Genomic DNA, 13,365 nt, shown 5'->3' on the forward strand with positions numbered 1-13,365 from the left:
CTTTATCATTCTCTTGTCATCTTTCTCTGTACCATTTTTTAATTCCTGTCTTTTGGTTGGGTTTATTTTTTTTTTTTTTTGAGATGTGATTGCAAGTATTGCTCATGATAATCAAATTCAGAATTTATAGCTGCTACTACTATGGATTAGGTTTCAGAAAAGTGCATTAAGTAAGCTATAGGCCCCTAGAGGGATTAGGGGAGGTTGTCCTAACCTCACAGTGCCACCTCCCACAACCTCACAGCCACTCCAACCTGAGTATGAAACTAGCAAGGGATATTGGACTCTGTGACAGCTTAGGAAAAACGACTAACAAAGTTTGTTAACTATAAATATAAATTCTCCATTTTTTAAACTAAGAGCACCATCTCTACGGAAGAAAAAGCCTCAGGTTTCTTTTGGCAGAGCATAAATGCTCAAAGTTTGTTTGCATTTCAGAACATAAATATTTATACACCTGTTTGATGTTTTAAATGTACAAGCTTGGTTTCAAGGCAAAAGAGCCCCTTCGTCAGGGACCGCCGAGACTCCAGCTCGGCAAGGCTGAAAACGCTGTAAACGCTGCTGGACTGTGAGGCAAAAGGCGGTCCTGCCGTCTAAAATATCTGACCTGGAAGGTGGTGTTTTTTGTAGGCGGCTACTTCAGTTTGCAGAGTCTGTGAGCTCAAGGTCCTAGTGATTGATCCACCTTACACTTAAGTTTTTCAAAAGAAGAGTGATTCTGTTCACTCATCCAAAGTTGTGTTCCAAGGTAGTTTCAGACAGTCATCTTAAAACCAGTTAAAAGTCCTTCCAGTGGTTTTTTCAAAGCCTCATGCACACAAAAGTCAGCACACTGTACCCTTTGGATTGCAGAAGAGCCCTGGCCTATCTGGAGTAGACTAAAGCCCATAAGTTCATCCAGCTTTGTTTCTTTTGACCCAAACAGAATGGGGGCTGCCATCATAAAATGCACATGTTCCACTTGAATACCAGACTGCATTTCCTTCACTTATACCCAGGGCTGTGGAGTCAGAGACAATTTTGGGTACCTGGAGTCGGAGTCGTGGGTACCAGAAACTGAGGAGTCGGAGTCGAAGGATTTATCTACCGACTCCACAGCCCTACTTATTCTCAGGCTGAGTTGATTCTAGAGGGCCATATCAAGGCTCACAATGTCAAGAGTTAAGTGGGCTACTGATGCAGCTGTGAAGTCAGTCCCCATAGAAGAGATTTGCAGAGCTGCAAAATGGACACTTCGTCACAGGACTCTCTCTATATGTGACAGGACATTTGGCTAGGCAGTAGTCCAGAATAGAGAATGACACGGTGACAAAATTCATCACCGTCCCCGCGGATAACCGTGGGAAATAATCCCATGTCATTTTCTAGTGTCCATTTCAACCTCGGTCCTCCTACACCAGCATTCTTCAAAGCAAAGTTTGCGGGTCAGTGGTTGTGGCCATTCATACTCTGATTCTTATGTGAGTCAAGGATAATGAAGCCATTGTGACATCACTGATGTGATTGGCTCTTAGGCACTGGTGGAATGAGGCATTATGACATCACAATATCTGCTCTGGATACCAGAGACTGTCATTCTGTTGTGCCTATCTCAACCTCAGTCCTTCTACACCAGCATTCTTCAAAGGAAAGCTTGCGAGTCAGTGGTTGTGCCCAATTATACTCTGATTCTTCCCTCTCTCCTTAAAGAATGACATGCAGATGATTTCCCGCGGTTATCCGCGGGGACGGGAACGGTGATGAATTTTGTCACCGTATCATTCTGTAGTCCAGAATCTATTTGAGGTTTAAAATCCAACTCTTCCCTCCAGGCCTATTGCTTTCAGTTTCAGGCTGCCTCCCACCCACCCCTACCCCCAAAATATAAATATAATCTATCTTTTCTATCTAGCTCTATAATAATTTGCAAAATTATAAGTAAGGCTTATTACCACCAGAAAAAAAACTTAGGTATGTGTGTGCTGTGGTGCAAGGTAAAGGCGGAATAGAAATCACTAATGTAATGTAATGTAATTATTGTATTTCCCTTTTTTACCCGTGGAAAGCAAGCTATGGCTAGTGAGTCCCATGAGTGAGGATTTATCTGTCCTGCTTGTCCTCACAGAAAATTAAATTACTTACCTGCATAGGCAGGTGCTTTCCAGGACAGCAGAACATAAAAATCCTCACAACTCTTACCTTCCCAAGTGATTGTGTTCCTCTAAATTATAATGGATTGAGGAGATCTCACATGAGACAGGCAGGAACAGGTGTGCACGTGCTCAAGTGTCTGTAAAAAGCTGCTGGAGTAGTGCTACCCATGCTGGACTCTTCTATCCATGACATCACTTTTGAATAAGGATTTGTGTCTTGCTGTCATCAGAGAACGCCTACTATAATAAGTAACTTTTATTATCTCCCTGCCATTCCTGTTGGACCCAGTGTCTGAATAGGAATTGGCAGATTATGGACTTCATAGAATTGATGGCAGATGGTGTTGGGGCTTTTTTTTTAAGGCTTCCAAAGTCACCCTTTCCTCATTATCCCTAACTTCCTGCATTTCCCACAGAGACCTTGGCTTCCAAGGGGTGCTACAAAATGCAGTAGCCTAAAGTACTTCTGCCCACCAAGTCCTAAAGTATCACCTTGATGATGCATGCTCAGCCGGGCTGAGAGACAGGTGACCCAGGGTCATGCCTCTGTCCAGGCCTACCATTTGGCAGAAAACTGCTTTAATCAGCAAACCATATTGTTCTAATGGGATTTTAGATCCTAGTTTTGAAAGGAAGTTTTTATGTTTATCTTCCAATTATCCCTCTAGGTTTGTAAGCGAATGGACCTTGAATGCCAGAGAATGCTGAATCAGGGATTTCTGAAGGTAGAAAGATATCACAACCTGTGTCAGAAGAATGTCAAAGCACAACTTCCACGGTATGTACAGGCTGCTGTAAATTTGCTCTATGTCAGTTATCGAGAGATCAAGATTAGTGTATTAAGTGGGTGCAATTTTGATTACGGTAACAGTAAATAAGTTATTGGATGGGCTGACATGCTAGGCCATTTGTCCTTTACCTGTCACCATGTTCTGTTTTTAAGAAAACAAACAACTTAACTGGAAAATACATTTTAAAAAAGTAAATAAAAACCCAATAAACCTTTTGAATGTCAAACTATTAGTGGGCAAACTAATGTTGATCTCTCATTTTCTCATACAAATCTGTATAATTTTGCTTTTTCATGTATGAGCCTAGTCATGCTTGGGTGTTTTGCTCTTACCACAAATCTTTTTTTTAATTTATGAAATTTCATATATACATTCAGTAATACAAATTGAATGCTGGAAATTTTATATATATATATATATCTGTTCAAAAAGTTCTAGGACTGAATTTTGCTTTATGTCTTCAGTGGTGTCAAATCCAGGCTGAAAGGAAAGTGATTCAAGTTTAGGAAACAAGAAGTCAGCAGGGGCCAAGTGGCTGGGGAAGAACTGTCATCGCATTTTTGTGCAAAATTTGTGAATTTTGATGCATTCAAAGCATCTTCCACGACTCATGATTTATTCCCCATAAGCCACTTTCAACATTTCATAAGTTTCTGTAGCGGTCTTACCCAATTTAAAACAGAACTTCATTGAGGTTGCACATGATGAAAAATAGCCGATCACGAAAACACACTTTCATAAAAACTGTTATTAACAAAATATATATATATATATATGTTGAACAATTAACACGTTAATTGTTTAAAGACGTTTAAAAAAAATTAATGGGATTAACCTTCATTCACAGTTGCGGCATTCTTCATCTGAGTGATATCACTTTCGTGCGCCAGTCACACTCCTAGCACCGCCTACCCAAGCCTGTAGGCCAAGTGTCCTGGCACCACCTACCTGAGCTTGTAGGCTGCGTATCCTGGCACTACTTTCCCGAGCCTGTAGGCTGAGTGTCCTGGCACCACCTACCCGAGCTTGTAGACTGAGTATCCTGGCACTACCTACCCAAGCCTGTAGACTGAGTGTCCTTTCAAAAATACTATTGTCAATGCTGACCCCTGGCCAGCCTGAGTGCATGCTCAAAGTAAGTTGTAGGCTTACCGAGGGTTAGGCACTAGGCCAGCATTCCTCTCCTCAAAGATCACACAGGAAACAAAGAACTCAAACTATGCTCCTTTCTGCTGGGAGTCCTTTAATCAGTCCTCTCCCCCCACCCCCTTTCAGTTCAGGATGAGGTCCCTCTTGACCCCCTCAAAATGTTCCCTAAGGGCTGAAGCGGGGGTCCAAACTAAATCTCCTCTCCCTATCAGGTGTCCAGCTTAAGGCTTTAGGAGTGTCTCTTCTTTATAAATCAACCCTTTTCTCTGCAATTCACTTGTATGCAAATTAGGATGCAAATCAGTTTATCAAGTCTAATGGCAATGTCATCCAGTCTTCTTTACTATGAAGCAAAACAATACTCTGGGGAAATAAGGGTAGCTGGTTCCTAACGCCACTCGCCTAGTGTTCCACTCTGACTAGAATTGCCCCAAATAGGAACTAGGTTGACCCACCTATTCCCTGTTCAACCCCAGTTACCTATCGCCCATCCTTTAGGAAAGCCTTGGGAGAGTTAGACTCTGGTGTATCACTCACTCGAGGATGCGCACTCTCTTGTGATGGGACACACACCCCATCACAGTGCCCCACTGGAAGTAAAGTCAGGAAGAAGATGACTTTGGAGGAACATTGGCTTAGAGCTGCCTCTCTGCAATTGCCGTTGATGCCCCCACCCCGGAGAGCCGCTCTTGCTGCCGCCATGCCCCCCCCCCCCGAGACTTGCCCTTACTCCAGCTACCCTCCTAGCAGCAAGTAGAGGCAAGTAGCCTTTCCACCACCTGCCTGTACTTGCTGCTGCTCGCCATCTGAGCTGCTGCCACAGTCCACTATATTCTCCCTCTCTTCCTTCAGCCTTTCGTACCCTACTGGCAGCGCTAGCGATTAAACTAGAGCACGGCCAGCAAGTTAGCCAGCTCTAGTCTCTCGCGATCTCTTCAGTTGTTGCTACAATGAAACAAGAAGTTATATTAGCTGTTCCAGTGTAGTAGGGACTGAAGAGGCTGCGAGAGATGGAGCCAGCTAATCTGTCAGCAGTTCTTTAATTGCTAGTGCTACTGGCAAGCTGTGAAAGATTAGAGGGAGGGAAGGATAAAAGAGAGACCCGACCATGGGTGAAGGGAGGTAGGACAGAGACCTGACCCAACTACAGGGGAGGGGAGGAGACAGAGAGGTACCTGACTGGGGGTAGGGGAGAGGGAAGAGAGTGAGAGGTACCTGACTAGGAGGGGGGAAGAGAGGGAGGAGTGAGAGAGATACCTGACTAGGCGATGGAAAAGAGGGAGGAGAGAGAGAAGTACTTGACCAAGCAGGGAAGAGAGGGAGGAGAGAGAGATGCCTGACTAGGGGAGGAAGAAGGTAGCAGCAGAGGAAGTATACTGGTAGAGAAAGAGATGTAGTCAGGGGAGCAGGGTGATGTTTGAGAGGGCTAGATTCTAGAAATAGGGATGGAAAAATCAAGAGAGAGGGTGACAGAGAAGGAGAGAAATGGTGAGCACAGAATTTTGGAGAGAGGGAGGGTAAGGAAAAAGAGAGAGAATGAGAAGGTACCCATGTAAGGGAACTGAAAGGAAAAGAGGGGGGAGGAAGATGATGGTGCTCATGATGGCAGGGAAGAGACAGACTCTTTCATAGACAGACTCTTGGTCCCCTATGACCCTCCAAGAGCTTTAAGATCAACTTCACAGCATTCCCTTAATATCCCATCCTTGAAGATAATTGGTACTCGTCGTCCCTTATTTTTTCTGTTACTGCCCCTTTGATCTGGAACTCTCCTTCTATACCTAAGAGCTGAACGAAACTTGCAGAAATTCAAAAGCAGTCTAAAAGTGTTTCCTCTTTAAAGATGCCTATAACTGACAATCATACACCTATCTACTCCAGCAATTTTTAACCTTTTCCCATCCCCTATTGTATTTTCCTTCTATGTATTCTTTCTATAAAATTTATGTTTCTCCCCCCCCCTTTTCCCATTGTTCATATATGTCTAATAATTAGTTTAATGTACGTCTAATAAGTTGAAATGTTTATCTTCTAGCTATTTTTAAATATTTTGTACAACGCTTTGTACTTTTGGATAAGTGGTTAATCAAAAACTTAAATAAAGATAAAGAGAAAAGACAGATTTGAAAAGGAGGAAGAAAATGAAAAATAGATAGGGCAGGATGTAAAGAGGAGAAAAAAAGAAAGTGTATAAACGGAGCATAGGGAAGCAATGCTAGAGATGTGAAGCAAGATGATTTGAAAGCTAAAATCACCAAATGTAAGAAATTATTTTATTTTTAGTTTAGCAAAGGGGGTAATGGGATTTATGTTTAAATGATTTTTATTATTCCAGCAGTAAGAAGCAAATACAAACAGTAGTACCAGTCAGGAAATAACATTTTCAACAATATAATCAGTTCCCCTCCCATCCCCTCCCCTCCCCAAGAATCCATGGCCAGTCCAACAGCTGAGAGTGGGAATAAAATCTTAAAGATTCAAAAGTCTACTGCGAGCACGCGGTGTGAGGTCCTGCCAGAAGTGCTCCCACACCTGACAAAATTTGCGACCCGGGCCAAGAATCAAGTCTTCCACCATGCATCTCTCCAGTGTTGCGTGCACTATCATTAGGGATCTCCATTGTGCATATGATGGGGGATCACGGGAGAGCCAGTTGGTGAGGATGGCTTTTTTCCCCATCAAAAGGGCTCTGGAGATAAATGCTGACATTCCCCTGGGTTTGGGCGAGGCTATATTATAAAATCCAAATAACGCCCTCGGTTGCGGAAGCCATCGCCTTCCACAAAGCGATGTGGTATATAGGCCAAGATGTCTCCAAAACTGTTGGATTGCGGGGCAGGCCCAAAACATGTGACTCAAAGATGCGTGAGCCTGATTGCATTTCGGGTTAGAATGTGATGCATTAATCCCCATCCGGGCTGCACGTTCCGGTGGAATGTAAAGTCTAAGAACAATTTTCAATTGCATTTCCCAGTGAGTAATATTGGGTGACACCTTCTGAATGTTCTTCAGGACCCATTGTAACTGTTGAGCAGTCAACTGGCAATGCAAGTCCTTAGCCCACGCTGTCGCTAATATATCCAGATTCGTACTTGGTTGGCAATCCCGGATCTCCACAATATGAAATCGTAGAGGAATCCTCTGTTGGGCTGAAAGGCTGAAGAGTTCCAAAAGCGCCTCCCTGCAGACTTCAGTAAGGGCAGCCACTGGGAGGGACTGAACATAGTGACGGATCTGGTAATAGGCGAAGAGATCATTAGCCTGTAGGTCAAAAGTTCGTTGCAGCTCGGCAAATGTGGCCAGGCTCCCTTCCTCCAAAAACAGGTGAAAAAGATATTGTAGACCTTGTGCTTGCCACCTAAGAAAGGTGGCATTTTGCATGCCCGGCAGGAAAGCTCCATTGCTCTGTATAGGCAAATATAAAGACACCCTAGAAGACAATTTGGCTGTTTTACAGACCCATCTCCATGTCCTTCTGGCCGGCGTAAAAATGGGGTAGTGAGACACCAAAGGACGCATCCTCGGATCTGCCACATGTAGAAAATAGCTCACATGGAACGGAGCCAGCAAAAATAACTCCAGTGGTGTAGCAGAAAAATCAGATGTTCCTCTAAACCAATCATTAATATGTCTCATCTGACAAGCCATAGCATACCAACGTACATTTAATAAACCATAGCCCCCCCTATCCCTGGGCAGACACATCCGTAGCAAGGGCATACGTGGTCGCTTACCACCCCATAGAAAACGCTGTAGCTCTTTCGTTAAACAAATGTTATGGGCATGGGACAGCAGCAGAGGTAAAACCTGAAAGCGATATAACCATTTGGGAAAGAGCACCATATTAAAAAGGGCTACCCGGCCCGCCACCGATAAGGGAAAAGTGGACCAATTCTGTAGATGTTGTGAGGTGTCTTGGAGCAATGGGGTGATATTGCTGGTGTACAGGGTCGTAAGGTCTCGGGGGATCTGTACCCCCAAATAGCGAATTGAAGTCTGAGCCCACGTAAATGGGAAGTGACCGCTCCATGTCTGTTGTAGTGTCATGGGGCTAGCTAGGGCCATAGATTTCTGGTAGTTCAACGTAACCAAAATTTGAATTCGTCAAGCGCTTGCAATAAATATCGAACAGAGTGAGCGGGGTCAGTTAGCAAAAATAATAGGTCATCTGCAAAGGCCAACGCTTTGAATGAATGAGTCCCGAAGTCCACACCCACTATGTCAGGGTCCTGAGACACTGTGCGAAGAAAGGGTTCGAGGTACAATAGAAATAAGAGGGGTGACAGGGGACAGCCCTGTCGAGTTCCCCTCTGAATAGGTATTGGGTCAGTAATAATGTCATTGACAAGTAGTCTTGCTGTTGGAGTGGAATATAAAGTGCATAATGCCAAGGCGAACCAGCCAGATATCCCCATACAATTTAACACTTCAAAGAGGTACATCCAGTTGACCTGGTCAAACGCCTGTGCCGCATCCAAACTGAGTAGAAGCATAGGAGTGTGATGGAATTGCGTGTGCGCTAAGGCTATCAATGCTTTACGTGCGTTGTGTACTGCTTGTCTACCCTGTACAAAGCCGACTTGTGTGGATGCAATCACATCGGGGAGAAGGGTCGCTAATCTTATCAGCTAAGATTTTGGACAGAATTTTGATGTCTACATTCAGCAAAGAAATTGGGTGATAGGACTCGGGAGCAGAACTGTCTTTGCCAGGCTTCAATATCAACGTGATTAAAGCTTCATTCGCTTCTCCAGGGAAATGTTCATCCTGGATTACCTGGGAGTAATAGTCCCTTAAAAAAGGACTAAGCTGCCCTGAGAGCAGTTTATAAAATTCTGCCGTAAAGCCATCTGGCTCTGGAGCCGAAAAATTTCATTGATTTTGGATAGCTTTATGTAGTTCTTTAGGGGTGATGGGTGCATTAAGAAACCTAACATCCGAGTCAGAGAGCGGCTGTAAACCGGAATCCATGAAATAGTCCTTAATAAGGGGTTCAGCTCCCGAGTCCCGGCGCCCATATATCTTCCCGAAGTGGGACTGAAAAATTTGTGCAATTTGTTCAGTAGTGTGTTGAAAATGGCCCATACTATCCCTCAATCCCAAAACATAACGGTGATCCCGCACCTGGGAAGTCAAGCGGGCTATTAACTTCCCTGCCCGATTTCCATAGCGATGGTAGCAAAATTTTTGATACAAGAGCATTTTCACCATGCGTTCATGTATATAGGAGTTTAGGGTCGTTTCGGGTAATGGGATTTAATAGAAATGTGTTGGTTTTGAGAATTTACATCCGCTATGTATATATTGCACTATACAGGAGGAAGTGTGAGGTGCCGCTTTATGTGATTAATCACACGTTTAAAAATTTTAATCGATATGCTTCCGTTCTATTGTGGATATATGTCCACAATAGAAGGACTGGGAATAAAGTAAATCAATATAGGAAGAAAAAAAAGACGATGACCTTAGAGGCAATGGAGTGAATATAACAAGTGAATTAAGGATGAACTATGGTAGGGGTGTCAAACTCAATCACATAAGGGGCCGAAATCTATAGCATAAGCTAAGTCGTGGGCCAAATTTTTAATTAAGATACTTAGGGGTTCTTTTATTAAGAATGCAATGTGCACTAAATGTGCACCTTAATAAAGTGGAACCTACTGAACCTCTGGGTGCCTTTTTATAGAATCACCCTTTTTACTTATTAGAGTACAAGGTAATTCCAAATATTCTTCAGACATTTCCAGAAGCCTAGTTAACTCCAAACTATCAAGTTCATTATATGGATTTTTAAACACAGAATACACACATAGATGGATATTGACGACTTTCCTCTGAGAAGATATTGGCTTTTAAGAGAGGCTCAGGAGACTTTCTCCAAACACCAGCAGTGCCCTCTGAACTCCCAGACTCTCCTATGGAAGAGCTAGCTCATTGCACTGGAGTCTTTCAAATGATCCCCTTTTCTGCCAACATAGATGGATAGTGGCCTCTGAGAGAGGCTCGGGGGACTTTCTCCAAACGCCAGCAGTGCCCTCTGAACTCCCAGACTCTCCTATGGCGGAGCTCTTTGCACTGGGGTCTTTCAAGTGATCTCCTTTTCTACCAACATACATGGATATTGGCCTCTGAGAGAGGCTCAGGGGACTTTCATTTCACTGTACCACAGGTAAAAAAGCATTTTACCTTTAAAATTGTACAGCACAATCCAAGATGGCATCTTGCTGAGAGGCTGGAGAGGTCAGCTTTTCTAGAGCTCCATGGTGGCGAGCACGTTGGTCATCTTGCCAGGAAAATGGGCAAGAGAGAGGAGACAGTGAAAGTCCAAGTCCCAGCGGTTAGCCAAGTACTGCCGATGAAAGAAACTACCTTGGAGGATTACGGAATGCCAACTAGACCCACACCGGTTGTTTCTTCTGAACAAACACAACACTTGCAATGTGACTTGTTCTAGCGGCAATGGGATCTTATTGAATCCCGAGAATAGAACCGCTCCCCTGCAGCCAGGAAGGAGTCTATTGGATCGAGAGCATCAGCATGGAAGCCTGGGGGGATCTCAGATTTCTTTGTCACTGTCCAGTAATCTCTCCCTGATAGTTTTCTTCCTCACAGCAAGGTGTGTTGGTGAGGGTGTCCACTCCACGGACTTTGTATCCAGCTGAAACTGTGAGTGGGGCATATGGGGGGAAAGACCCTTCTGAAAGTTCTGTAGGTGTGAAAAATAAGAAGCCAGCCATTATAACCTTAGAAGTACTTAGGGAGTCTATTCAGGACTTAAATTCCTCTTTTTTTGAGAAGAGTGGATAAAATAATAATAATAATAATAATAACTTTATTCTTATATACCGCCAACAATCTTGCGACTTCTAGGCGGTTCACAATAAAGAGAAACTGCGCAGGCAGCGATTTACAGAGTATAGCAGTGTACATCTGATAGTAACAGCATTAGTAATAGTAACAACAGTTTATATACTGCAGGACCGTGAAGTTCCATGCGGTTTGCAATGAATTAGAAAAATTCCGTAAATTTTGATTGGAGCATTCATAGTTATTGATTAGGGGTTGACAGTTTACAAGATCAGATTTGGGGGGATTACGAAGGGGGCTATTGTCCTGATTCGTTACCTAGGTATTTCGAGAACAGGTATGTTTTTAGGTGTTTCCTAAATTCTCCATAGTTGTTTGTGTGTGTAATTAGTTTTTCTAAGTCTTTGCCCCATAAGGCTGCTTGATACGATAGAAGTTGTTGATGGTATCTCTTATATTTGCATCCTCTAGCCGGTGGGGAGACAAATTTCTCTCATGTCTGCTGGTTGGGAATGAGAAGAGATCTGTTATGTATTTAGGGGCTAGACCAGATAATACCTTGAAGCAGAGACATCCCAGCTTGAACTTCGTGCGTGCCTCCATTGGCAGCCAGTGCAGGAGTCGGTAGGAAGGGGTTATGTGATCGGACTTTTTCAGCCCGAAAATCAGCCTGACTGCTGCATTTTGTATCAGTTGTAGTCTCTGCATTTGCTTTCGGGAGATTGCCAGATGGGTAATGTTGCAATAATCAAGGTGGCTTAGTATTAGGGATTGTACCAGAATTCTGAATGCTGATGCGTCGAAGTATGCTCTAATGGACCTGAGTTTCCATAGAGTAAAAAACCCTTTTTTGGCCAGGGAGTCCACGTGGTCTTTCATGGTTAGACCTTGGTCCAGTATTACCCCCAGAACCTTCATTGTTGGTTGAATGGGGTAGTTAAGATTGTTAATGCATAGTGATTTTGTCGTGATATGTGGGTGTGGCGAGGCTATAAAGAATTTGGTTTTGTCTGAATTGAGCTTCAGTCTGAATTCTGAGGTCCATTGTTCCATCAGGTTTAGAGCCTCTGTTGCTGTGGAGGTGATTTCGGAGGGAGATGTATTAAACAGGATAATGATTGTGAAGTCATCCGCATAGCTGAATACTTTTATACCCCTCTGGGCCAGCTGCGTGCCTAGTGAGGATATATAGACGTTGAAGAGTAGCGGGGATAGTGGAGACTCCTGTGGAACGCCTGATGGGTTTCTCCATGTTTTAGAGAGGTTGCTGTTGAAGCGTACTTGATAGGTGCGGGTCGTAAGGAATTCTCGGAACCAGTCAAGTACCGCACCTCCGATGCCGATTGCGTCTAAGCATTGTAGCAATTTTTTGTGATCTACCAAGTCGAAGGCCGAGCTCATGTCAAATTGCATTATTAAAGCATTATGGCCCTTGCTGAGTAAGTTGCGTAAGTATTCTAGGGTCGCTGCAATCACCGTCTCGGTGCTGAACAGAAGTCTGAAGCCAGACTGGGTTTCATCTAGTAGCGAGAACTGATCAAGGTAGTCCATCAATTGGGTGTGTACTAAACCTTCCATTATTTTTACGAAGAATGGTATGGATGCTACCGGTCTATAGTTGGTTACTGATGTTAGGAATTGTTTACGATTTTTTCGGAATTGGGGTGATTATAATGTGGCCGTATTTCGTTAGGAATTTTCCGTTTTTGAAATTATTGGTCATATGACTCCACAGTGTTAGTTTAAAGTCTAATGGGGCCGCTTTCATAATGTAGGGGGGACAGGGATCTAGAATGCAGTTTGATTTAGTATATTTTTTGTAAAGTTTTGTGAAGTTATTCCATTCAGGATCCTGGAAGGAGTTCCAAAACATATCCACTGGTGTTTCATTTTCATGTATGTTGGCTATTTGATGTTCATATGTGTTGTTTGTTGGGCAATTGTTCCTTAGGTTCACAATTTTTGAGTCAAAGTGGTGCGCTAGATCGTCTGCTGATGGAAGTTTTATGTCGTGCATGGATTGGTTGTGGCGTGTGGTATCAAATAAATTTTTAACCAGGTTGAACAATTCATGAGTGTTGATTCCTTTTGAACTCGTATCGGATGTATGTATTTTGGATGAGTAGAATGTTTTTTTCTTTTTTCTTTTATCAGTTGTTTGTAGTCCTTTATGTTTGATCTCCAATTGTTCCGGTCTGATATTTCTCCTGTTGTATTCCAGATCCTTTCTAGTCGTCTTACTGATTGTTTCATTTTTAATAGTTCAGAGTCGAACCAATTATTATATTTATTTGGGCGGTTTGTTCTGTTTCGTTTAGGGGCTATTTTATCTAAGATGGATGTGCTTGTTTTCGTCCACTGTTCCCAGAATTCGTCCCCTTCGTTTATCTCCTCGCGCAATTCGTAATGTGCCCAGTATTCCTCTGGCTTGATGTGGCCCCTTGTGAGATGTTCTTTTTTTATCTTTGGGTGAGTTTTTTCTT

The 13,365-nt window shown here is 43.2% G+C and overlaps 1 protein-coding gene across 1 annotated transcript in view; it reads left to right on the forward strand.

Moving 5' to 3' along the window:
- Positions 1-13,365, forward strand: part of FBXO28 (F-box protein 28) — a 39,955-nt gene that overhangs the window by 8,381 nt on the left and 18,209 nt on the right. The window contains exon 2 of the mRNA XM_033938944.1: positions 2,804-2,913. Coding sequence (XP_033794835.1) covers positions 2,804-2,913 — 110 coding nt within the window. The remainder of the gene's footprint in view (positions 1-2,803; positions 2,914-13,365) is intronic.

This window comes from Geotrypetes seraphini, chromosome 3 (assembly GCF_902459505.1).
Source record: "Geotrypetes seraphini chromosome 3, aGeoSer1.1, whole genome shotgun sequence".
Taxonomy (NCBI): domain Eukaryota; kingdom Metazoa; phylum Chordata; class Amphibia; order Gymnophiona; family Dermophiidae; genus Geotrypetes; species Geotrypetes seraphini.